The sequence below is a fragment of the Hemitrygon akajei genome, unplaced genomic scaffold (genome assembly GCF_048418815.1).
Source record: "Hemitrygon akajei unplaced genomic scaffold, sHemAka1.3 Scf000140, whole genome shotgun sequence".
NCBI classification, from domain to species: domain Eukaryota; kingdom Metazoa; phylum Chordata; class Chondrichthyes; order Myliobatiformes; family Dasyatidae; genus Hemitrygon; species Hemitrygon akajei.
This window is the reverse complement of record NW_027332026.1, coordinates 893,593-918,022: the sequence shown is the minus strand read 5'-3', so window position 1 is coordinate 918,022 and position 24,430 is coordinate 893,593. Positions and strand designations below refer to the sequence as shown.

The 24,430-nt window shown below is 46.0% G+C and overlaps 1 protein-coding gene across 1 annotated transcript in view; it reads left to right on the top strand.

The window, feature by feature from the left end:
• Positions 1-3,501: 3,501 nt before the first annotated feature.
• The window catches only part of LOC140723848 (uncharacterized), a 55,860-nt gene continuing 34,931 nt past the window's right edge, over positions 3,502-24,430 (top strand). The window contains exons 1-2 of the mRNA XM_073038407.1: positions 3,502-3,635; positions 11,790-12,096. Of these exons, the coding sequence (XP_072894508.1) occupies positions 3,502-3,635; positions 11,790-12,096 (441 nt within the window). The remainder of the gene's footprint in view (positions 3,636-11,789; positions 12,097-24,430) is intronic.

The following is a 24,430-nucleotide window of genomic DNA, read 5'->3' as shown; positions in this document are numbered from 1 at the left end:
CCATTCTCTGTCTAAAACAATCCTCTTTACCTATGTTCTAAAAGGTCGCCCCACAATTTTGAAGGATGTGCTCTCTAGTTCTGGATAACCTCACCATAGGAAACATACTCTCCAAAATCACCATGTCTAGTCCTTTCAACTTCCAATAGGTTTCAATGAGATCATTGGGCATTTTTCTAAATTTCAGTGAGTACAGGCTAAAAGCTGCTTAACACTCCTCATATGTCAACCCCTTCATTCCTGGAACAATCCATGTGAACTGCTCTGGATTCTCTCCAATGACAATACATCCTTTCTGAGATATGGGGCCCAGAACTGTTGACCATACTCCAAGCTCAGCCTGACTAGTATCTTATAAATGCTTACCAGTATCTCCTTGCTTTTGTGGTCTATTCCCCTTGAAGTAAATGCCAACATTGCATTTCCCTTCTTCACTACAGACACAGCCTGTGAATCAAACTTCTGGGAATGCTTTTTCATTTCCAACACTGTATTCCATCTTCCACTGTTTGCCCATTCTTACTAATTGTCTAATTCCTATTGTAATCACATGGCTTCCTCAGCATTACCTATCCCTCCACCTATCTTTGCATCATCCACAAACTTCGTCACAAAGATATCAATTACATTATCCAATTCATAGACAAACAATGTGCAAGTAGTGGTCACAATAAGTTGAGATCACAATACTGACCCCTGAGGAACACCACGAGGTACTGGCAGTCATCCAGCAAAGTCCCCATTTATTCCTACTCATGGTCCCCTGTCCGCCAACCATTCCTCTGTCCACGCCAGAATCCTTCCTGTAATGCCATAGGAGTTTAATTTGCTAAACAGTCTCACCAGTATCATATTATTAAATGCCTTCTGGAAATTCATCTAAATGACTTTCACTGCCTGTCATTTATCCAACCTACTTGTTACTTCCTTAAAGAGCACTGACAGATTTGTCTGGCAAGCTTTGTCTGTCTTCAGAGAAACCATACTGACTTTGATTTATTTTATCATTAGACTCCAAGTACCCCAAACCTTCACCCTTAATAATGGACTCCAACACTTTCCTCACCACTGAGGTGAGGTTAGGCAGAATGACCTAATAATTTCTGTTCCTGTGCATTCCCCCATTCTTAAAGAGTGGAGTGGCATTTGCAATCTTCCAGCTCTCCAGGACCATGCAAGTTTCTTTTGATTCTTGAAAGATCATTACGAATGCATCCATTATCTCTTAAGCAACCTCTCTGGAATCTGGAACGTAGCCCATCTGGTCCCAGTGACCTATCAACCTTAAGACCTTTGAGTTTGCCATGCTCTTTTCTCCTTGTAATAGCAATGGCACTCACTCCTGTCCCCGAAAACTCATGAATCACTAGCACAGTGCTTGCTTTCCCCCCCCCCCCCCCCCCACGGAGAAGACTGATGCAAAGTACCCATTAAGTTCATTTGCCATTCCTCTGTCCACCATTACTACCTCACCAGCAACATTTCCCAGTGATCCATTATGAACTCCAATGCCAACTCTCTCTCAGAATTCTATGTCATGGCAAAGTACAGCTCCAACACCATATACAAGTTTGCTGATGACACCACTGTTGTGAGCTGTATCCAAGTTGGTGATGAGTCAGCATATAGGAGGGAGTCAGAACACTTTACTGACTCATGTCCTAACAACAACCTCTCACACCATGTCGATGAGACCAAAGAACTAATAGTATACTTCAGGAGAGGAAAACCAGAGGTCCATAAGCCAGTAATCACCGAAGGATCAGAGGGGGAGCTTGTCAGTAAGTTTAAATTGCTGGGTGTCTCTCTCAGAGGACCTGTCCTGGACCCATTATAGAAAGATAATTGTGAATAAAGCATGACAGCACCTCTACTTCCTCAGTAGTCTGCGGAGATTTGACATGTCATCAGAAACCTTGGTAATGTTCTGTAGTTGTGTGGTGCAGTCTGCTGACTGGCTGTGTTACAGCCTGGTCAGGGAACAGCAATGTCTTTGAGCAGAAAATCCAACAATAGGTAGTGGATTCAGCCCAGGACATCATGGGTAAAACCCACACAACTATTGAGCACATCTACATGAATCATGGTTGTAGAGAAATAGCATCAATCATCAAAGATCCTCATCACTAAGGCCAAGCTCTTTTCTCACTGCCACCATCAGCCTGCTGAGCTCCTCCAGCATTTTGTGTATGTTCCATGTCATTCATAGCTGTTAATTTCTAACTGTGCTTCAGTTCAATTTATGTCCCTTTTGAAGCTTTTTTTGTTTTTTTATTTATTCAGGAGAATTTTGTAACCTCTCTAGCACTCTCCTTTTTACTTTATCCTCACTCATCCAAAATGTTGAAATGTTAAGCCTAATATTTAGGTCAAAGACAAACTTCATCCAATCCCACCGACTGCAATTTTAACCTATCACCTGCCTAAATTCCAGCACTATGTTGGTTTTGCTACCAGTTGTGAAAATCCACTGAACCTGGCTTATACTAACAGACCAAGTGCATATAAAGCAGTTCCTCTGCCCCAGGCTGAGCTCCCAGATCACTTATCTGTTATGCTAATCACAGCATTCAAACCACTGATCAAACTGGACAAACCAGTTCTGAGGGAGTGATCTCACCATTACAGGACGGCTTTGAAAACACGAACTGGAGTATGCTCAGAAAGGATGCTACCCAGGGCAGCCACACTCACATCGAGGAATATGTGGATTCCATGACCAGCAAACACAGAGTCATGTACTGAGAAATTTACCATCACAGAGCAGATACTCTGTCTGGCTGAAGCTGGGGTGAGGAAGTCCCTGGCCAGAGTCAACCCATCCAGATCTGCAGGGCCCGATAATATACCAGGTGGGGTTCTGAAAGACTGGGCAGCCCAGCTAACTGAGTTGCTGACAGATATATTCAACATCTCACTGGAACAGTCCATTTTACCTTGGTTTTCAAGATGGCAACGTCATCCCACTGCCTAGGAAAGTGAGAGTAATGGACCTAAATGAGTGTCATGAAGTGGCATTACCATTAACTATTATGAAATGACTTGAGCAGCTGGTCAGACTGCATTAAAGCCTTTCTCCTACATTACACCCTTTACAGTCTGTTTATCACTAAATCAATCCACTGATTTAACACCATTATACCCCAGAAACTGGTGGGGAAACTGTCCTCGCTGGGTCTGAGCACCTCCATCTGTAACTGGATCCTGGACTTCATAAGAGTAAGGTCAGTCACTCTGTGTGGGCAGCAACATCTCTGGTTCCATTACACTGAACACGGGTGCACCCCAGGCTGACGCACAACTGTATCCAGGGTTCATCTCAAGCAGTGTCTTACAGTTTGCGGATAACACTACGGTGCTTATAGTAATGATGTGTTAGAGTACAGAGAGGAAGTGGAGCGTAAGTGTGAGAACAGCAACTTAAGTCTGAACTTGGATAAGATCAAGGGAATGGCTGTGGATATTTGCAAGGTGCAGATGAACCATTCCCCTCTGTGCTACATGACTCCTCTGTGGAGAGTTAAGTGCACCGAGTTTCTAAAAGTTCATATCCTGGATGACCTCAGCTGGTCCAACAACATCAACTCCCTGAACGAGGCTGCACAGCAGCGCCTCCACTTTGTAAGGATATTCAGGTGCGTGAGCAACCTCCATCAGTGAAATTTTACAGGAGCCCTGACAAGCTGCATCACCATCTGGTATGGGAGCAGCAGAGCATCACACCCAAGGTCTCTACAAAGGACAGTGAGAATGGCGGAGATTATCATTGAGGTTTCCCTACCATCCATTGGGGACATTTATCAGGAGTGCTGTGTACTTAAGGAGGCCCTTAGGATCCCACCCATCCATCCAGCATCCTCTTTCACTTTCTACTGCCAGGCAGGAGACTCCGATGCATTAAGACAAGTAGAGTCAGGATGGGAAACAGTGCCTTCCCTTGGGCCATTAGCCTTCAGAACTCACTGCAGCATCGCATTCATAATGTCACCAGTTCATTGGTTCTGTACGCAACAATATTTAATGAATGCATTTTACTTTGAGTATTTATGCATGATTCATTTGCAGATTTTATTTGTACTTTCCGAAGTTATTGTGCCTCGTATGTGTGTTATGTGTACGTCTGCACTTTAACCCTGGTCCAGAAAAATCTTGTCTCCTTTGATGGTATTCATCTACGTATTTCGTTGACAATATACATGATTTGACTATCCTTCCTTTGTCTCAGCCATACACTGTATCCACTTGTATCCTCAGCCCTATCATTCGAGTTTCCATTCCCCTGCCAAAGCAGTTTAAACCTCACAAGAGCTCTAGCAAACCTGTCTGCAATGATATTGGTCCCCCCCTCGGGTTCAGGCCTGAAATGTCAACTGTTTATCTTGCTGATCTCCCTCACCTTTCACAATGCCCAGAAGCACCAGTGGCCATTCTCATACCAGATAGTTATTACCAGAGGGTGCAGTTTTACGGTCAATAGTCAGAGGTTCACAACAGATATCTGGATTCAATTTTTACCCAGGGGCTCTTCAGAGTTTGGAATGCAGTTCCTGAGAGTGTAATATCCAGATGAGCACTGGAATCAACAAGGTGCAGGAGGCGATGAAGGAAGTGTGTTCAATTGGTTTTAGTATAGATAGGTACTTGATGGTCAGTGTGGTCTGGAAGGGCCAAAAGGCCTGTACGTGCTACCAGTTTAATGACTAGAGTGTATTCAAAGTTCAAAGTAATTTCATAACCAGTGTGCATACAGTATACTGTATGTCATCATGCACTACCCTGAGATTCATTTCCATGCAGACACTCAGTGTTATAAAGAAATACAATAGAAGCAATGAAAAACTACACACAAATAAAGACCGACTCACAACAAATGTACAAAAGACAAACTGGTGGAGGTAGCATCATGCCGTGGGGATGCTTTTCAAGAGCAGGGACTGCAAATCTGGTCAGTGTTGATGGGAAGATGAATGCTGCTAAACACAGAGATTCTGGATAAAAACCTACTAGCTCTGCCAGAAAGCTTAATGTTCATCTCTTTATCAAGACAACAACCCAAAGCACAATGCCAGAGCAATCATGAAGTGGCTTCAAATGAAGAAAATTAATGTCCTCGTCCCAGTCAGATTCTGAACCTTAACCGGTTGAACATCTCTGGCAAGACCTCTTGATGGCTGTCTACCTCTGCTTCCCACTAATCTGGCACAGCTTCAGCAATTTTTCAAGGAGGTATGAGCAAATCTTGGTCATGTTGGTCAAATTTAGTATACTAATTTAAAACATTAGTCTCTGTAATAGCTGTGACAGATTCAAGTAAATAATGAACAAATGGGAATGAATACTATTGACTTTTGAATTTTTAGTTTTTCATGCTTTCTAATTCTCCCTGGATTTGGGCTCTATAGCAAAAAATAAAAGGCTCTGCGACCTTTCATCAGATGTTACCTATGTCTATGATGTGAAATCCGTCTGTTCTCAGTCTGTTTGCATTCAGTGGCGAACAGGAGAACAGAACCAGGCAGAGTTAACCAGAGGGGTATTCCTATTAGATCAGGATTGGCCACAGAAGCAAGAGTAAATAATTTATAAATATTGCAGGGAAATAGAATATTCAGCTCTAGAAACTGCTTGGTATCTCTTTGACCCTTTCTCTCTCTGTACCAGATCACCACCCTACTTTCCAGGAAACTCTGTCACCTCTCTCTGTGGGTGAATTTGCATTTGTGGCTTTCAACATGTGAAAGCTGCGTGAGTGAAATGAACAGCCCTTTGTTCTCAATCTGTGTGTTTCCTGTTGCAAATGTGGTGTCAAAAAGAGACTGGATTAAAACATGCAGTATTATTATTTGAAATACAGTAACTGCAGAGACATATTATATTATTTAGGAGGAATCTGTAAAAACAGGTCACTTGGGAAAAATGTTCCTCTTTAAATACACCAGTCTTTCCTTCCACAACCATCAGTGGCAATGAATTCCAATGACCGCTAATGAAATTCCTTTTCATCTCTGGTCTAAATGGACGTCCATCTATTCTGAGTCTATGACCCTCAGTCTTAGACTTCACCACGATGGGACACAGTCTCTCAATGCCCACTCTGTCCAGGGCTTTCAGTATCTGATGGGTTTCAATTAAATCCACCTCATTCTGGTAAACTCCAGCAAATACCTACACAGAACCATCAACCGTTCTACATATATTAACCCTTTCATTCACAGGATCATTCCTGTGAACCTCCTCCGGATATTCTCCAATGCCAGCACACCCTTTCTTCAAAAAGGGTCCCAAAACTACTCAACACTCCAAAAGCAGTCTGACAACTGCCTTACAAAGCCTCAGCATTCCATCCTTGCTTTTATATTCTGGTCCTCCCAAAATGAATTCTAACATCACGTTTGCCTTCCTGACCACCAACTCAGCCTGCAGGTTAATCTTTGGGGATCCTGCAGGAGGACTCCTAATTCCCTTTGAATCTCTGACTACTGAATTTTCTCCTCCTTTAGAAACCAGTCTACACCTTTAATCCTGCTACCAAGGAACATGATCATACACTTCCCCACACCGTATTCTATCTGCTACACTTTGCACCGTCTCCTGACATATGTAAGTCCTTCTGTAGGCACCCTGCTTGCTCAACACTATCTCCCTTCCACTTATCCATAAATCCATCAATCCTGTCATCCGGAGTATTGAGATACAGTATTATGTGAAAAGAAATTATCTCAACACCAATCAGGGTGAAACACAACTAGTCATCGGCTGGAATTCAGAAAAGGACCCCCCTTTATTCCTACTCTCAGCTTCCTGTCAGTCAGGCATTCTTCCATTCATGCTGGTATCTTCCCTGTAATACCATGGGCGTATATCTTGTTAAGCAGCCTCTTGTGTAGCACCTTGTCAAGGGCCTTCTGAAAATGCAAGTAAACAACAACCATGGACTCTCCTATGTGTTCCCTACCTGTCATTTCCTCCATGAATTCCAACACTTGGCAGGTAAATATGTTGGCAGGTACCTTGTTGAATATGGCCTAATTTATCATGTGCCTCCTAGTACTGTACTCCAAACGTTATTTTTAATACTGGATATCTTACCAACTATTGAAATCAGGCTAACAAGCTTATAATTTACTGTCATTTGTTCCCCTCCCTTCTTAAAGAGTGGAGTGACATTTGCAATTTTCCATTCCTCTGAATGCATTCCAGATTCTAGTGATTGTTGATAGATCACTACCAATGCTTCTACTAATTTTTCAGCTACCTCTTTTAAAACTTTGGGGCATAGTCCACTGGTCCATGTGACTTATCTACTTTCAGCTACCCAAGCACCTTCTCCTTAGAAATAGCAACTACACTGACTTCTGCCCCAGCATACCAATTGCTGCCCTACTGACGGTGTCTTTCACAATGAAGACTGATGCAAAATACTGATTTAACATTATTTCTGTCTTTTTTGTCCCTCATTACTACTTCTTCAATGTCATTTTATATTCTTGCCTCTCTTTTATCTTGTGTATCTGAAAAAAAAAGCTTTTGGAGTCCTCTTTCATATTATTGGCAAATTAACTTTCATGTTTCATCTTTTCTGCTTATTGATTTTTATTCATGTGCAGAGGTGGAGGGGCCTCGGGAAGTCATTGTGGAGCAGAGGGTCTTGGTGGACAGCATGGGAGGATTTCAATTCAGCACAGAGCGGGTGGGTGGGGAACAACAAAAAATATCTAAGTAAGATCAGAGGAAATGAAACCTTCCTCCCAGTCTCAAGACCACTACCTGATGATTTGTCTCTGGCATTATTTATTTATTTTGCTAATTACAGTAATGTTTCTGTCTTGCACTTCCCTGCCAGCATAAAACAATTTTCACAACATATGTCAGTGATAATAAACCTGATTCAGTTTCCCAGCTCCATCTCTCACCTCGGCCTTGTTTCCAACTGTTGCTCAATGTCGTCTTGTGGTTTTTCACCAGATGTTGTCTTTGTGTCTGACACGGAGAGTCCATCGTTCATTCTCTGTCAGTTTCCTTTATAAACTCAACATCAGTATGTGGCACCAGAGAGGGCTGGAATCTGGGAGCAACATACAAGATGGTGAAGGCATTCAGCAGGTCAGGCAGCATCTGCAGAGGTAAATGAGGAGTTACTGTTTTGGGTTGAGACCTTTAATTAATCTATGATCAATTACCTCCTCAGAATATATCCAGACCCAAACTGTGTCTGTGTCCATGCTGTCACACCCGTACACAGGATTGTAATGGACAGAGAGTGAGAGACAGACTGCAGGATTGATCCATTCACACCAGCACAGTGTCAGATATGCAGTTTGCAGAGGGAAACTGGGATTAGATCAGACTGGTAACGTGGTAATTACAGAATATGTGGGTCAAATGGACTGTTCCTGTGCTGTACTGCTTTGTGCTTGAGTGGCATTCATGTTTTGTACATCGAACACATTACACTGACACCACAAACAAGAGAAAATCTGCAAAGGTTGAATATCTGAGCAACACACTCAAAATGCAGGAGGAACTCAGCAGGCCAGGCAGCATCTCGGGCAAAATAAACACAGTCAACATTTTGGGCTGAAAAGCTTTGGCAGGATTGGAGAATGGTGGGGGCAGGGGAGAGTTGAAACTTGAGGGGGAGGGCTGAATCAAAGAGCTAGGAAGTTGATTGGTGAAAGAGACATTAGACCATGGAAGAAAGAGAAAAAGGGGAGAGGAGCACCAGATGGAGGAGATGGGTGGGCAAGGAAATTACATGAGAGAGGAAAAAGGCGATGGGAAAGGAAGAAGGGGGATTACGGGAAGTTTGAGAAATCGACGTTCATACCATCAGGTTGGAGAGTACCCAAACGGAATATAAAGTTTTCTTTTTCTCCCCAACCGAAGTGTGGCTTTTTCACGACAGTGGAGAAGACCTTGGAACGACATTTCAGAATGGGAATGGGAAGTGAAATTAAATTGGGTGGTCACTGGGAGATCCTGCTTGTGCTGGCGGACGGAGCATAGATGTTTGGAGAAGCGGTTCCCCAAACTACGTCAGACCTGATCGATATACAGGGGGCCACACTGGGTGTGCTGAACACAGTATATGACCTCAACAGACTTACAGGTGAAGGGTCACTTCACAGAGTTTCAGGAAAAACTTTTCACCCAGAGAGTTGTGGATCTATGGAATGCTCTGCCTCAGAAGGCAGTGGAGGCCAATTCTCTGGATGCTTTCAAGAAAGACTTAGATAGAGCTCTTAAAGATAGCAGAGTCAAGGGATATGGGGAGAGGGGAGGAACATGGTACTGATTGTGGATGATCAGCCATGATCACATTGAATGGCGGTGCTTGCTCGAAGGGCCGAATGGCCTACTCCTGCACCTATTGTTTATTGACTCAAAAAACAAGTTGTGTGGTCATTTAAAAATGATGTACATCGGTATTTCTTCTCACTGTGTTTAAATCCAGAATCTTAAACACTGGAGTTATTGAATTGTCATTCAACAGTCATTGAAGGTGGGCATGCAGGTACAGCAGGCAGTGAAAAAGGCAAATGGTATGTTGGCATTCATAGCACGAGGATTGGAGTACAGGAGAAGGGAGATTCTAACTGCAGTTGTACAAGGCCTTGGTGAGACCACAGCTAGAGTTTTGTGTGCAGTTTTGGTCTCCTAATCTGAGGAAAGACATTCTTGCTCTAGAGAGAGTACAAAGAAGGTTCACCAGATTGATTCCTGGGATGGCAGGTCTTTCATATGAAGAAAGACTGGATCGACTGGGCTTATACTCACCGGAATTAGAAGTTTGAGGGGGGATCTTATTAAAAAGTATAAAATTCTAAAGGGATTGGACAGGCTAGATGCAGGAAGATTGTTTCCGATGTTGGAGAAGTCCAGAACAAGGGGTCACAGTTTAAGGATAAAGGGGAAGCCTTTTAGGATCTAGATGAGGAAAAACTTCTTCACCCAGAGAGTGGTGAATCTGTGGAATTCTCTACCACAGGAAACAGTTGAGGCCAATTCATCGGCTATATTTAAGAGGAAATTAGATATGGCCCTTGTGGCTAAAGGGATGAGGGGGTATGGAGAGAAAGCAGGTACAGGGTTCTGAGTTGGATGATCAGCCATGATCATACTGAATGGCGGTGCAGGCTCGAAGGGCCAAATGGCCTACTTCCTGCTCCTATTTTCTATGTTTCTATGAATGAAATGCATCAATGGAAATTTGAGAGCTTTGTAGAGCTGGCCCAGGAGAGGACTTGAGGCCAGGGCAAACCACCTGGATCGATTTGAGAAGTGGGGCCAGGGTTGAGAAGCCTGGTGACCCAGTCAAGCTCCTGATCTGTTCTGTGTTCCCCTGTGGAGGTGCAGATGTCTCATATTGTAATTCTAGAGCAGAGAATAAACAATAAATCAACTTTTTTAATAATGACAGGGATGGGACAGCAGTGATATCTCAGTGGAAAGTAAGACCAGAATGTTCCGACTCCCAGTCTCAGCACCATCTCTTACCTCAGCTTGGTTTCCATCTGTTGTTCAGTGTTCCTCTGCGGCTCCGCACTGGAAATTGCCTCTGCGTCCAACAAGACTCCATCACTCTCGGTCTGATACCTTCCTGTAACAGACCCGTCATCAGTGGACTCTCCCCATTGGAACTCTGCCCACCTCAGACCCTGGTCCATATCTCACCCTGAGAGAGCTCACTTTGTCTGTTCCTCATCATAAGAAGCTCCCTCAAAAACCTTCCCTTTACCTCAGGATCTCCCTCCTTATCAGACCATCCCTCTACCTGAGGAGCTCCTTCAATTCCCATGAGCTCCCTCTTTCATCCTTAATTAGACCCTCCCCTTCAAACCCTCGCTCGGCCCATGATCAACACTGCATCACAGAAACTCCGACATCGTACACAATGAGCTTGGAGTAGGTGTGGAGGTGAGGGTGAGAGCATGAGGGGAGTGAGCTTTGGCCACAATGAGAATCCAGGTGTCCCTGAAAATTCTCAAGCTCCCTTAGTCTTTCACATCTTAAGTAATTCCCTCACCTTAGACCCCCCCCCCCCCTCCATTTGCACACTGGGAAGGTTAGCTATCAATGACTAAGGGCCTCTTTCGCTCCCTTCTCACTCTGTCCCCCTTTCCACTCCTTTCTCTCCCCTCACTTGCACCTTCTATCACAATGACCAACCTCCTTTGTCCCTTCCTTCTCATGTTCCTCCTGAGTCTCTCTCCCCACACAATCTCACCGTCCCAGTGTCTCTCCTCAGGCAATCCCTCCAGCTTCCTCTCCTGCTTTGTTCCCCATGCTTTTCTCTCTCCTTATTCCTCCCTATCCACCGTCACTAGCTAGCAGCAGCCCTCCCCCTTCATTTCCTCCCCTCTTCACTGGCCCACACTCTCTCCCCCCTCTATTTCTCTCCTTTGTCCCTCTGACCTTTCTCTAACCACTTGATGTTTGCCAGCTATCTATTTGGTCCTTCCTTCAGTCTCCCTTTACTCCCTCCCTCTCCTTGAGTTGCCCTCACTCTGTCCGCTTAGGACCCGCATTTCAGACTCTCCCTCTACTTCAGGAGTGTCCCTCAGTCCGTACCCACCCTGGGTGTTGCCTGACCTTCATACTCCCTCACCTCAGACACCCTCCCTCCCCCGAGACCCTCACTAAACACCAAACGCTACCTCACCTCAGACTCCCTCCTCCCCCCGAGACCCTCACTGAACACCGGAACCTCCCTCACCCCCAAACTCTCTTTCTCCCCCGAGACCCTCACTGAACAACAGACGGTCCCTCACCTCAAACTCCTCGGACAGGGTCCAAACTGAGAGGCGGAGTTTTCCAGAGGATGAAAATGTCGGAGCGGAGCTCCCGCAACTGACGGGAATTCCCAGGACCGATGGTGGAGAGAGGTTTGAGCTCGCGCCGTGGGCGGAGACACTGTCCAATGGTAGGGAGAGATTGGAGCTCGCGCAGAGCCGGGGGCCGCTGGCCAATGGTGGAGAGGGATTGAGCTCGCGCCCTGGGCGGGGGCTACCTGATCAATCGCTGAGAGTGACCGGAGCTCGCGCGGTCGGCGGGATTCCCGAATTAATGGAGAGGGCGGAGCGCGATAATCGCGCGGTTGGGCGGGCTCCCTGATCAATGATGGAGAGATCTCGGAGCTCACCAAAGGAAAGAGATTACTAGAAAATAGGGAAATGGGATGTTGATGCCCAGTTCCCCTGTCTAGACCCCCGTCCCTTTGTGGTGAGTGGGTGTCCGTGTTTTCCCTCTCTCTGCTGGGCTCCACATCAGTGACAGTAAAGTGATCACACTCTAGCACTCAGAAAGTGAAGCTCCCTTTATCAGGGGTTCCCAGCTGTTCCTCTGTCATGGAACTCTCCCATCAACTGAGGGGACCCTGGACCCAGATTGGGAGCTCCCTGCTTCTATATCCACACCACCCCATCCGCCCCGAAATCAGACACACGGTGAAGCTCCCTCAGCAATATCCAATCAGATACTTCCAGGGATGTGACATTGCGTAAGGCTCCCTGCACACTATGCCATCACACACTCTTGGGGTCAGACAGAGTGAAGCTATTTCTACAGGTCCCATCACACAATACCAGTGTCAGACACAGTGAAGCTGCCTCTACACAATACCGTCACACACTCCCACAATTAGATACTGTATGTAGTGAAGCTCCCTCCACACTCTCCCATCTCACACCCCCGTGGTCAGACAGAGTGATGCTTCCTCAACATTGTCCCACCACATACTCCTACGGTTCATCCACATTCACCACTTGTCAATCAGCTTTGCTGATGTCACTAGGGTGAAGGGTTCAATCTTCAGCTACCTTCCCATGACCTTGATAGGGGGTTGGGGTCACTGGTTGTGGATAGAAGATAGGAGTCACAGGGCAGAGGTCTTAAATGACAGCTGGAGTCGTGGCAGTTGGTTGTCTATCGGGGAGGGACGGAGGAGATTTGTGAGCAATAGGATGGGAAGGAGGATGACCAGATGATGAGTGGGCGGGAGTGACTCAGTAGTGGTGGAGGAAGTGGGAAGGCAGGGTAGCACGGCGTCAGAAAAGGCCATCGGCAGAAGGTTAAAAGAGAGTGTTGTAGAGAGGGGGCACCGAAGGAAAGGAGAGGAGGGATGAGGATTTAAAATTGAATGAACAGGGAGGGAAGTGAGTGGGTGAGCAAAAGGAACAGAGAGCGGAATGTTTCAGGAGAGACAGGATGGCGAGGGTGGGAGAGAGCGACTCATAACACGGGAGCTGGAACTGGGGGTACCCACGGGGAGGAGTGTGGCGACGAGAAGAGGATGGCACTGTTAACCTTCACCACCCACCCCCGTCTCCAAAATCCGCCTCGATTTTTTTTGCTACCCTCCTCAGGTAGCTCGGGACCGAATTCTTCAGGCTGCCCCGTGCAGTGGGGAACGTGTCATCCATTAGGACCCGTCAAAGGCAGGAGTGGGCGCGGGATTTCTGGAGGAGACGGAGGCGAGGTGTGGCGGTGCGGGCTAGATAGCGTGTATCGCCCCCATTATCGGCAGAGGCGAGTGGAAGGGATCAGATTGGGGGTGGGGGGGGAGGGAAAGACAAGTAAAAGCCCTCATCGCCCTTGCGTCGTCCATTATCCATTAGCATCGCCTCTTCCCTCCCACTCCCCTCATCCCTCTCTATATCCCCGTTCTCTCTCTATCTCTTCCCCTACCTCTCACCTGCACCCTAATCTCCTCTCTCTACTCTTCTCCCCACCCTTTTTCCCTCTTTCTCTCCTCTGTCCCCATCTCTCTTTGTACCCCTCCCGCTCTCTTGCTCCTCCGTCCCTTCCCACCCCTCTTTTCATCTCCTCCTCTCTCTACTATCTCTTCTATGTCCCGTCCCTCGCCGTCCACACCCAGTGCACAGGAAGATTCCACTCACACCCGGAGCATGTGCGGTGGAGTACTCCATGCTCCTACAATTGATAATGTTGATAATGGCCGTGAGGATGAGCATCACAGGAGAGACAAGGCAGTTTACCAGCAAAAATCAGCGTGATTACGCTCACAAACATCTGAGAGAGAGCGCGGCGGGTGCGAGAGGAAGATATGGTGTTCGGCGGAGCGACATGGGAGGGGCAGAGAGCCAGGTGGAAAGAGAGGAGTAGAGAGGGAGAGAGAGAAATTGTGTGAGAGCGAGAGGTGAGAGATACAGGGGCGGGAGAGAGGTGAGAGACAGATAGGAAGATGAGAGAGAAGGAGAGTTACGTTTGGAAGTGGCCGGGGAAAAGAGAGGAGAGAGATGAGAGAGGGAAAGTTGGGTTGGGATCTGTTGTAGGTGACGGTGGGAGACAGAGGCGGGGAGAAAGAAGAGGGGCATGGTGAAGAGGGGAAGGGTGGGAAAGAGATGGGCGTAGATACAGGGGAGAGAGGAGAGGTGGGGGAGATAATAGTCGACAGAGGAGAGAGACGTGAGACAGAGATGGGAGAGAGTGGTAGAAGACAGAGGGTGGAGAAAGGTGAGAGAGAGAGAGAGGTGAGAGACGGAGCGGATAGAGATGGAGAAGGGTGAGGTGAGAGAGGGGTGAAAGGGGAGAGAGGTTGAAAGACGGAGGGGAAAAGGCAAGTGAAAGACAAAGACGTGAAAGAGAGGAGGAGAGGTAAGAGAAAAGGTCGATAGTGTGGGAGAGAAGGGGAGAATTGAGTGCGAAAGTGACGGGGCGGGGTATTTCTTCTGGAGGTGTAGAGAGTGGTTAGAGACGAAGAAGGGAGAGCGGAAGAGATAGTGAGAGAGTGAGACGGAGAGCTAGCAGGTAAGAAAGAGGAGGAGTAGTGTTCGGGGCATAGAAGTGAAAGGTGTGTGTAGAGACGGTGGCGAGGGAAGGAGAGCGTTGGCCTGGGAGAGGGGGAGTTTGGGTGAGGGAGATGTGTTTAGAGGTGTGGTGGAGGTAGTGAATAGAACTGTGTTAACTCGGTCATTTCTTCGACAGTCTGAACGGGGCACGACTGCGCAAGCGCATGAAGGTCAGCCTGTGAGAACAGCGGGGAGAGTCGGCGTCGTTGGAGCGGGATACGGAGTAGTGGAAGACAGGGTAGGGAGGCATTGGCTCGAGAGGCTTCGGCGAGCAGAGGCTGAGGACAAGCTTGCTCCCAGTGAGGTATGGCGCCGGGTAAGCTCCTTTAATTAATCTATGTAAATTAGAAGTAGGTAATGGAGGCAGCAGTTAGGGCAGTCGAGTGCTCCGTTTGCTGTACGTGGGAAGTCAGGGCCTGGTGACTACACCTGTGAAAGGTGCATCCAGCTCCAACTCCTGACAAACCGAGTTAGGGAACTGGATAAACTTCGGATCATTCGTGAGGCAGAAGCAGAAATAGACATGGGTTACAGGGAGATAGTCACCACTAAAAGCCAGGAGGCAGGTAACTGGGTGACTGTCAGGAGAGGGAAGGGGAATAGACAGGAAGAACAGAGCACGCCTGTGGCCGTTACCATCAACAATAAGAATACCGTTTTGGATAATGTTGGTGTGAGCGACCTACCTGGGGCAAGTTGCAGTGGTCACGTCTCTGGCACCGAGACTGGACTCTCAGCTCTGAAGGTGAGGAGGGAAAAGAGGGAAGCAGTAGTGGTAGGCGACTCGATAGTGAGGGGGACAGATAAAAGGTTCTGTGAGAGAGATCGAAAATCCTGGATGGTCTGTTGCCTTCCTGGTGCCAGGGTCCGCGATATCTCGGATCGAGTTCTCAGTATTCTCAAGAGGGAGGGTGAGCAGCCGGATGTCGTGGGCCATGTAGGGACCAATGACGTGGATAGGAAGAAGGAGGAGGCCCTGCCAAGAATGTTTAGGGAGTTAGGTGCAAAGTTGAAGGGCAGGACCTCCAGGGTTGCTATCTCAGGATTGAAATAGGAAGATAATGCAGCTAAATATGTGCTAAAAAGGTGGCTAAGGAGTTGGTGCAGGAGGGAGGGCTTCATGTTTCTGGACAATTGGGCCTTGTTCTCGGGAAGTTGGGTCCTAGTCCGACAGGACTGGTTGGACCTGAACTACAGGGGAACGAACATCCTTGTGGGAAGGTTTGCTAGTGCTGCTCCAGGGGGTTTAAAATAGGTTTGCAGGGGGAGTGGAACCAGACTGTTAATGTAGATAGTGAGATGGAGGAGGATAAAAGTCATACGAGAAATGCAAACATATGCATGGAGTAAAGCTGGAGCTAACATATAAATAGGCTTTCTGGAAAGGGAAGCAAAATAAAGGGTGTAAAGTTAGTAAGGTGGAAGGGCTAAAGTACGTGTACTTCAAAGCAAAAAGCATCAGGAACAAAGTTAATGAACTGAGAGCTTGGATACATACATACATACATACATACATACATACATACATACATACATACATACATAGATACTATGATCTAGTGGCCATTACAGTGGCTGGAACCAGGGCAGGAATGGATTCTCAATATTCCTGAATTTCAGTGTATTAAAATGTTTGTGCGTCAGCAAAGTGGCCATTGGATCGTTTCTAAAGCGACGTTGTTCTGTGGATTGTACCTCTGTTCATATATGGGTTTCCATGTGCGTGTTTGTAGGTCTGGGATTGGGAGTGTTTGTGTGTGTGTGTGTATGCTCATGTGTGCGCATATGAGAAACCGCAGGTGCAGAAGTTGAGGGTCTCTCGGTCGGTGTCGGTGAACTCCGTTTACAGATGTATAATTAGTCAGCAAAGACCTGAACTCTGCAAATATGGTCGTTCCGTAGCAAAGCTCAGTCTTTGTCATTGGAGCTCCGGCATATTTCCAACAGATGAATCACTGCTGATCTCATGCCCAAGAACTTTGATGCATTCGTCTTTAATCAGCCCAATATTTACATCGGAACCAATGGTGTTAAACTAAAGTACTTGTTCAATTAACAATTAGTTAGGGGTGCAATAACATCTCTGGAGACCCATCCTTTGTATAAATCAGGGTCGTTTGAATGCATCAGCTCAGATTGTCTGCTGGAGCTGTGAATTCAGGAATAACAGAATTCATACATTCTCACTGAAATGGTGTATCGGGTCATCTCGCGAATAGAAGAATTGTACTATCCTTTTACTTCAGTCTTTGGAATTCTCGGTAAGCCACAGTGCAAACTGTCTTTGGTGAGAACTGAAGTTTAATTCCAATATTGTGATTGTTTCTGTCGCTGCTTTCCACTGTCACTTGTCCAGTCCCAGTGGTCCGCATTTCAGGAATTGAATAGAAGCACCGGGAATGTGGATTCTGAGATCTGTATCGAAAACAAACTGCTGCAGGGATTTAGCGATTGGGCTAACATCATTGGAACTCAATGGATTGGGCGGTGTTCTTCCAACTGCTTCTGTTCAACAATGGGATGCTCGGGTCTCTGTGCTTTTGGTCTTGTAGCAGCTGCACTGTATTTGGGAATATTCTGTTTACACACGGAGATTATACCAATTGGTTGTCCGCATTTATAATTGAGCGGTTTTCTGCGTTAGGTGTAGCAGTCAAACCATCGATTGGCAGAAACTATTTAGCAAATGTGAGGAGTTCTATGTTGCAGCATGAAACTTTTGTGGATTTTTAGTAAATGTGACTGAATGTGAAGCAGTTGATGGAAAACACAGTGAAGTCGTTGCTGAGCCAATTTTCAGAACCGACGTGTGGCTTCATAGTTACTGTGAAAAGTATTATATTACATCCACATAGGACGAGGCTACAAATAGCTGACTGCGGTACCGAGCTTGCTGCTGGCCGTAGAATTCCCCCTCCCCACCCCGTTTCTCTGCAATGCATTCCATTGGAGATGTCATTTCTTTCCGTGAGGTTGTGTCAGATTGCGCAGTATTTGTTGGAATCAGTCAATGTTCGCTTGTGAAGTCTGTGAAGTGGCAATTGCTGGATTAGGAAACAACCCCGCGGAATGCTAGAAGCCCTAAACCCCCAGTAGCTTGTATGTCATATCAGGAGGCTCTCTGAGAACAGTTCTGAGGAGAGATGCGTGAACTGTTTTTCTACATAATCTGTTTTGCCTGGATGAGTGTTTCCAGCGTTTCCTGTTTCTGATCCGTCCTGTGGTGTTCTGTCGCTGACTGGGAGCACCATAGAAGTTTATGATTGTCTTTATTTATATTTATATTTATGAACCCCGCCACCACAGTCCGGATTTATTAATTTCATCTACATGAGACGGGGAAGAAGCTGGCAGAAAATATTCCATCTACTATTGAATCTGTGGAGGTAGTTACCCAGTTATAGCTTTTCGCTCCCACTTCATGTTTCGGTCATCAGTAAGGTATCAGTTTTCAAATCATATTTACTTTCCGATATAAACTCCTTTTTCTACGGCGCCTGTGCGCCCTCTCTCGACCCTTCCACCTCTAAATGCAACAATAATGTGGAAATATTACAGTGTCCCCTCAAACAGCTGGATTGGCTTCCGCTCCGTGTTTTCTCAACTTGCTGTTTCCTGCCTCTCTTAACTTGGTGGCGATTGTGATCCTGCTCCGGGGAAAGTGCGGTCTCTCCAAATGTGTCACTCTCTACCTATTAGGAATGGCAGCGGCCAACCTCCTGGTCGTTCTCTCGAGTCCCCTGCTGATGTGGACCTCTTCGATTTACTTTCGCAGATCATTCCTGCGCATCACTCCTGTGTGCAGACTCAATAGGTGGCTGGTTTATGCGAGCACTGCGGCCTCTGTCTGGCTGACTGTCGCTTTCACCGTCGACCGATTTGTGGCTATTTGCTGTGAGAAGCTGAAAACAAAATATTGCACCGAGAGAACGGCAGCTGTGGTTATCGGGACAGTGAGTGTGCTGGCCTGTTTGGAAAGTGTCCCCTGGGGATTTGTAACGGAACCGTTGGTAATTATTGACGGTGTTCCCTGGGATTGTGTTTATACACCGAGCTTCCAAAAGTCTCCCGCATGGGCGGCATTTGAGATGTTTCACCGCATTTTAACCCCTTGTGTCCCATTCTTTCTGATTTTGCTGTTCAATATTCAGACTGTCAGGCGGATTCTAGCGGCTAGTCGAACCCGCAGGGGGCTCCGGGGACAAAAGAGTGGAGAGAATGACAAGGACCGGGAGATGGAGAACCGACGGAAGTCCATCGTTTTGCTCTTCAGCATAACCGGTAGTTTTATATTGTTATGGGTAACACAGGTGGTATTTTATATCTATCAACGCATTTCAAAGAGATTTGTTTATTCTGTCACGGATCCCCTTTCCATCACAGGACACATGTCAGGGATGCTGCAGGCTCTCAGTTCCTGTACAAATACGTGTATTTACGCCCTGACTCAGAACAAATTCCGAGAGGAACTAAAGAATGCGGTGAAATACCCGCTGAATCGGATTTTGAAACTCATTAAACGTTATAAATGAATGATATAAAGTATGATAATGCAGCTGACTTCATTCTCCCTATTCTGTGCCCCCGCTTGCGGGTAAATGGAAACAATGTGATGACAGTTACAACGCGAACGCGAGAAAATGTGCAGATATTCGAATTACAAACAACGCACAGAAATTAGAGTTCTGATGAAGGGTGTCGGCCCCAAACGTCGATTATTCACTCTTTTCCGTAGAAATGCCATTTGCACCTCCCCTCCCGCTCTTATTCAATCGAAGTTTCAGGCGAACCTGTAATCCCTGTTTCCCGGTTTTGACAACACTGCCTGATCCAGAGTATATTTTCGCCTGTAGCAAAGACCCCTGCTCCCGTCACAACACGTGTTTATTTCAAGCTCTTTATTTCTTCCCCTTCTCTCTGCCACCTTCAACGATCTTCCAGCAGGAGTAATTTAACTGATCTTCAGAACAACTGGCACCGTACAGTAAGAATGCAGAATTTTACTCCAGCCGCTGCCATACTGGTAGGGTGCATACCCTGACAATATCTAGCACGGTACCATAAGGACCCAGACCTTTGCTGAACGGGGACCGGCTTTAAAACAAATGGACACACACTGTGGATTTGCAACTGCTTTACAAATGAAGCAAAATGCCATTGCATTTATTAGACAATGGAGCGAGAGAGAGAGAGAGAGAGAGAGAGAGAGAGAGAGAGAGAGAGAGAGAGAGAGAGAGAGAGAGAGAGAGAGAGAGAGAGAGAGAGAGAGAGAGAGAGAGAGAGAGAGAGAACGAGGCAGATAGAGAGAATTAAATCAGAATTAAATTAATAAATTGGTATTGAGATATTCTCAGACGTGTTGATACGAGGGAGGAGGTGATTTGACGTCAAAGAGCCTTAAGGTCTCTAAATCCTTCCGGGGATTTAGTTCATGAGGATACACAGACCACATAAAGGCAAACATGCATTTAATACTGTGATCATGGACAGCACACACACAGTGAACTGAGAGGTCCGTCCCTTTGCTGTGCTTCCACTGTTAACGTTAAAAATAACTAGCAGGTACCATAAGGGCACTGACGTTTACAACTGACGTCAGCATGCTGTAAGAGACAGGCCTTTACAACAGCTGGACATACAAAGACCTGTACAGCCATGGAACTGTACTGGAAGGACTGAGATTCTTATTATATGCCGACACCTAACTGGCTTTCACCTGTGCGATCAGCGACTGATACAAACCCTGCAAGGAAAATAATTTTTTAAAATAATGCAAACCTCACTCTGTTCGGCACTCTATGACTAGCCATTAGAGCTGACTAAACATAGAACCAAAATGGAAAAACACGGATCCCACAAGCCCAGCACTGCACTTTGGGGCCACTGATTACCAGCACCATCGAGTGGCTGTGCAGGGAAAGGCAGGAAGGACTGCCCATCGCACTGTCAAGACACAGCCCAGGACAGACTCTACTCAGCCGGCTGTATACACCAGCCACCTGCAACACTGGAAGAACACCGACCTACAATCCAGCTCTAGACTGCATGGATACTGCCCGGTATCGCTTTGGCACTGCAGGCAGGGAAGAGCAGAAGTAGAAATCAAACACAAAAGCTGCTGCACCTCAGTTTGTTGAGGAAGGGGAGGATGTTACTGTGTATAAACATGCCCTGCATACGATATTCTCCAAGAACAGTCAACAGTTGACCACCGGGAAAATTAGCGCTACAGGATATAGAGCTCCAGTACTCGGGCACAGTTCAATCAAACCATGAAAACTGTGCTGTGAAAACCCGGACCTGTGCACACCCAGCACTGTACTCCACCGGGAATACAAGGAGTACATTACAGTACACTACACTAGTACAGCCCCAGCACTTCAAGGGCAGGTATCTTTGCAACCCTGAGACTGGACTACAATTCATGGACACTATTAATTTCTTCCCTTCCGCTGCACATCATTCAAGACAAAACAGAAAGTTGATAAAGCATAGAATAGTACAGCATATGACAGGCCCTTCGGCACACAATCTTGTACCGACCCTCAAACCCTGCCTCCCATTTAACTCCCCACCTTAAATTCCTCCATATACCTGTCTAGTACTCTCTTAAACTTCAATAGTGTATCTGCCTCCACCACTGGCTCAGATTCCACGCACCAGCCGCTCCCTGAGTGAAAAACCTTTCTCTACTATCCCGCTTGAACTTCCTTTCCCTTACCATAAAGCCATGTCCTCTTGTACTGAGCAGTGGTGCCCTGGGGAAGAGGCGCTGGCTGTCCACTCTATCTATTCATCTTAATTTCTTGTTCACCTCTATCATGTCTCGTCTCATCCTCCTTCTCTTCAAAGAGTAAAGCCCTAGCTCCCTTAATCTCTGAATATAATCCATACTCTCTAAACCAGTCAGCATCCTGGTAAATCTCCTCTGTACCCTTTCCAATGCTTCCACATCCTTCCTATAATAAGGCGACCAGAACTGGACACAATACTCCAAGTGTGAGCTAACCAGAGTTAAACTCTTAAACGCTATGTCTCGACGTATGAAAGCTAACACCCCATAAGCTTTCTTAACTACCCTATCTACCTGTGAGGCAACTTTCAGGGATCGCTAGACATGTACCCCCAGATCCCTCTGCTCTTTCACACTACTAAGTATCCTGCCATTTACTTTGTACTTTGCCTTGGAGTTTGTCCTTCCAAAGTGTACCACCTGACACTTCTCAGGGTTGAACTCCATTTGCCACTTCTCAGCCCACTTCTGCATCCTATTAATGTCTTTCTGCAATCTTCGACAATCCTCTAAACTATCTACAACACCATCAACCTTTGTGTCGTCTGCAAACTTGCCAACCCACCCTTCTACCCACACATCCAGGTCGTTAATAAATATCACGAAAAGTAGAGGTCCCAGGACAGATCCTTGTGGGACACCACTAGTCACAACCCTCCAGTCTGAATGTATTCCCTCCACCACGACCCTCTGCCTTCTGCAGGCAAGCCTATTCTGAATTAATTTGGCGAAACCTCCTTGGATCCAATGCCTTCTGAGTTTCTGAATAAGTCTACCGTGTGAAACCTTGTCAAATGCCTTACCAAAATTGATAAAGGAGAACATTGGGAATTGTGTGCTTCAATTTCCAATGGTTTTTGAAATGCCATCATGAGAGAGAGAAACGGAAATGTAGGCACACTAGGAAAGTTTGAAAAAGCAGCAGAGTATCACGTGGCTATATTTTTCCCAATATTGACTGTGATTCTTAGTTTATACGCTTAGCGGAGCAACATTTATGGCAAGTATCCTGGAAAATTTGCCAGTATTTGCAGCCCATTCTATCTCCGTTATGGAGAATAATCAAATCCCCTAACACATATATGTCAAACTCAAGGCCCGCGGCCAAATCTGGCCCGCGGTGGAATTATCTTTGGCCCCCGAGATAATATCTAATTACTATTAAAGCTGGACCCAGTAATCGAAGCGCCTATGGCGTATAATATGGCTAATGCTGAGTTTATTCAGGTACCAGGTTTTCAGGGTTTTTAGTGTTTATTCGGCAGTCTTGCTCGGCAGTCTTCTTCATAAGAAACGGAATTTGTAAAGTGAAACACTTTGTAGTTATAGCAGAAACTGAGACACATGAGAGCAGGCTGAAAAAACGGAGGCAACGAAAGCTGCGCTCGCACGCGTCCGACTGATCCGGCCCACATGAAGCTGCATTTTGCTCAATCCGGCCCGTGACCTAAAATGAGTTTGACACCCCCGCCCTAACATGTCATGAGCTTGAGCAGGACCAGAGCAGTTTGGAGCCAGGAAGCGAGACCTTGCAGTGGCTGACTGGGTGAAGAACAAGACTGGCAAGTTTCAGGAACCCTGATTTATTACAGATTCCGGGGTTCAGTTGACAAAGAGGGTGTCAAGCACAGCACATCAGCAATATTGTACGAGTTAAACACTTGATAACTACAAACATACACGTGCTATTAAAGTTATGAGTGGTTCGGGCGGTAGAAAAAATGGTCATGAGAATCATCTTGAAGGCAAGATGAGACATATGACAAAGAATTTCGCGAGTCATCTCATTACTGTTTGGGGCATTAGGGGATTAAAAGGTGTTGTTAATGATCAGCGTGACCATCTTATTTGGAACGAAGGGGAATGGAAAGAAATTCTTAGGGAATATATACCTTCAATTTTTATTGTGTACAAACTAATGAGAGTGTCGTAAATTCAGGAAATGAGTGATGTCTTGGACCACAAATGAGTTAACAGGGAGGAGGTGTTAGCGCTTTGCAATGTATTAAGTCAGATGAATCTCCAGGGCCTGGTCAAATAGGACTTCGTGGGAAATTAAAGAACATCTTACAGGGCCCCTTCGAAATGTTGGCTTCGTATCTGAGATTTCGGACAACTGTAGAGTGGTTAATCTGTTTACACTGTTTAAAAAGAGTAGTAAAAACAAACAATAATCCCATCGTCCTGACATCAATGGTGGGCAAATTGTCAGATGGGGTTTTAGGGGATGGGCTCTACCAACATTTCGAGAGACTGTGTCAGGTTTGGAACAGTCTGTAAGACTGTGTGTGGAAAGTCATGTCTGACAAATGCCTTCGATTACTTCATGGGGGTAACTGGGATTTTAAATGAAGAGAGCATTGTGGATGCTCTCTGTATGCATCAGGTCCGTCTTGGTAGATTAGTCAAAAATATTAGACTGTGTGGGATTGAGATAGTGGGATCTGATTAGATTCACAATAACCTCAGTGGTAGGAAGCAGAGGATACTCAGAGTTGTTTCTCAGAGAGGAGGCTTGAGTTTGATGATGTGTCACAGGGGTTAGTTCTGGGGCATTTATGCTTCGAACTTTATATGAATGATTCAGATGTGAATACATGAGGCAAACTCTGTTGGAAAATGATGCTAAAGTTCGTGGTGTTGTAGTTTGACTAGCCGACAATGAGAAATTACAAGAAGATCATCTAGCAATGAGGGGTGAGCTTTGGCAAATGTCCTTCAATCAGATAAATATGAAGCAATGCACAATGTGAAATCAAACTAGTGTAGGATTTATACAGAGAAGGCTGGATCCCTGGGGTGTGCTATCGATCAGAGGCGTCAAGGA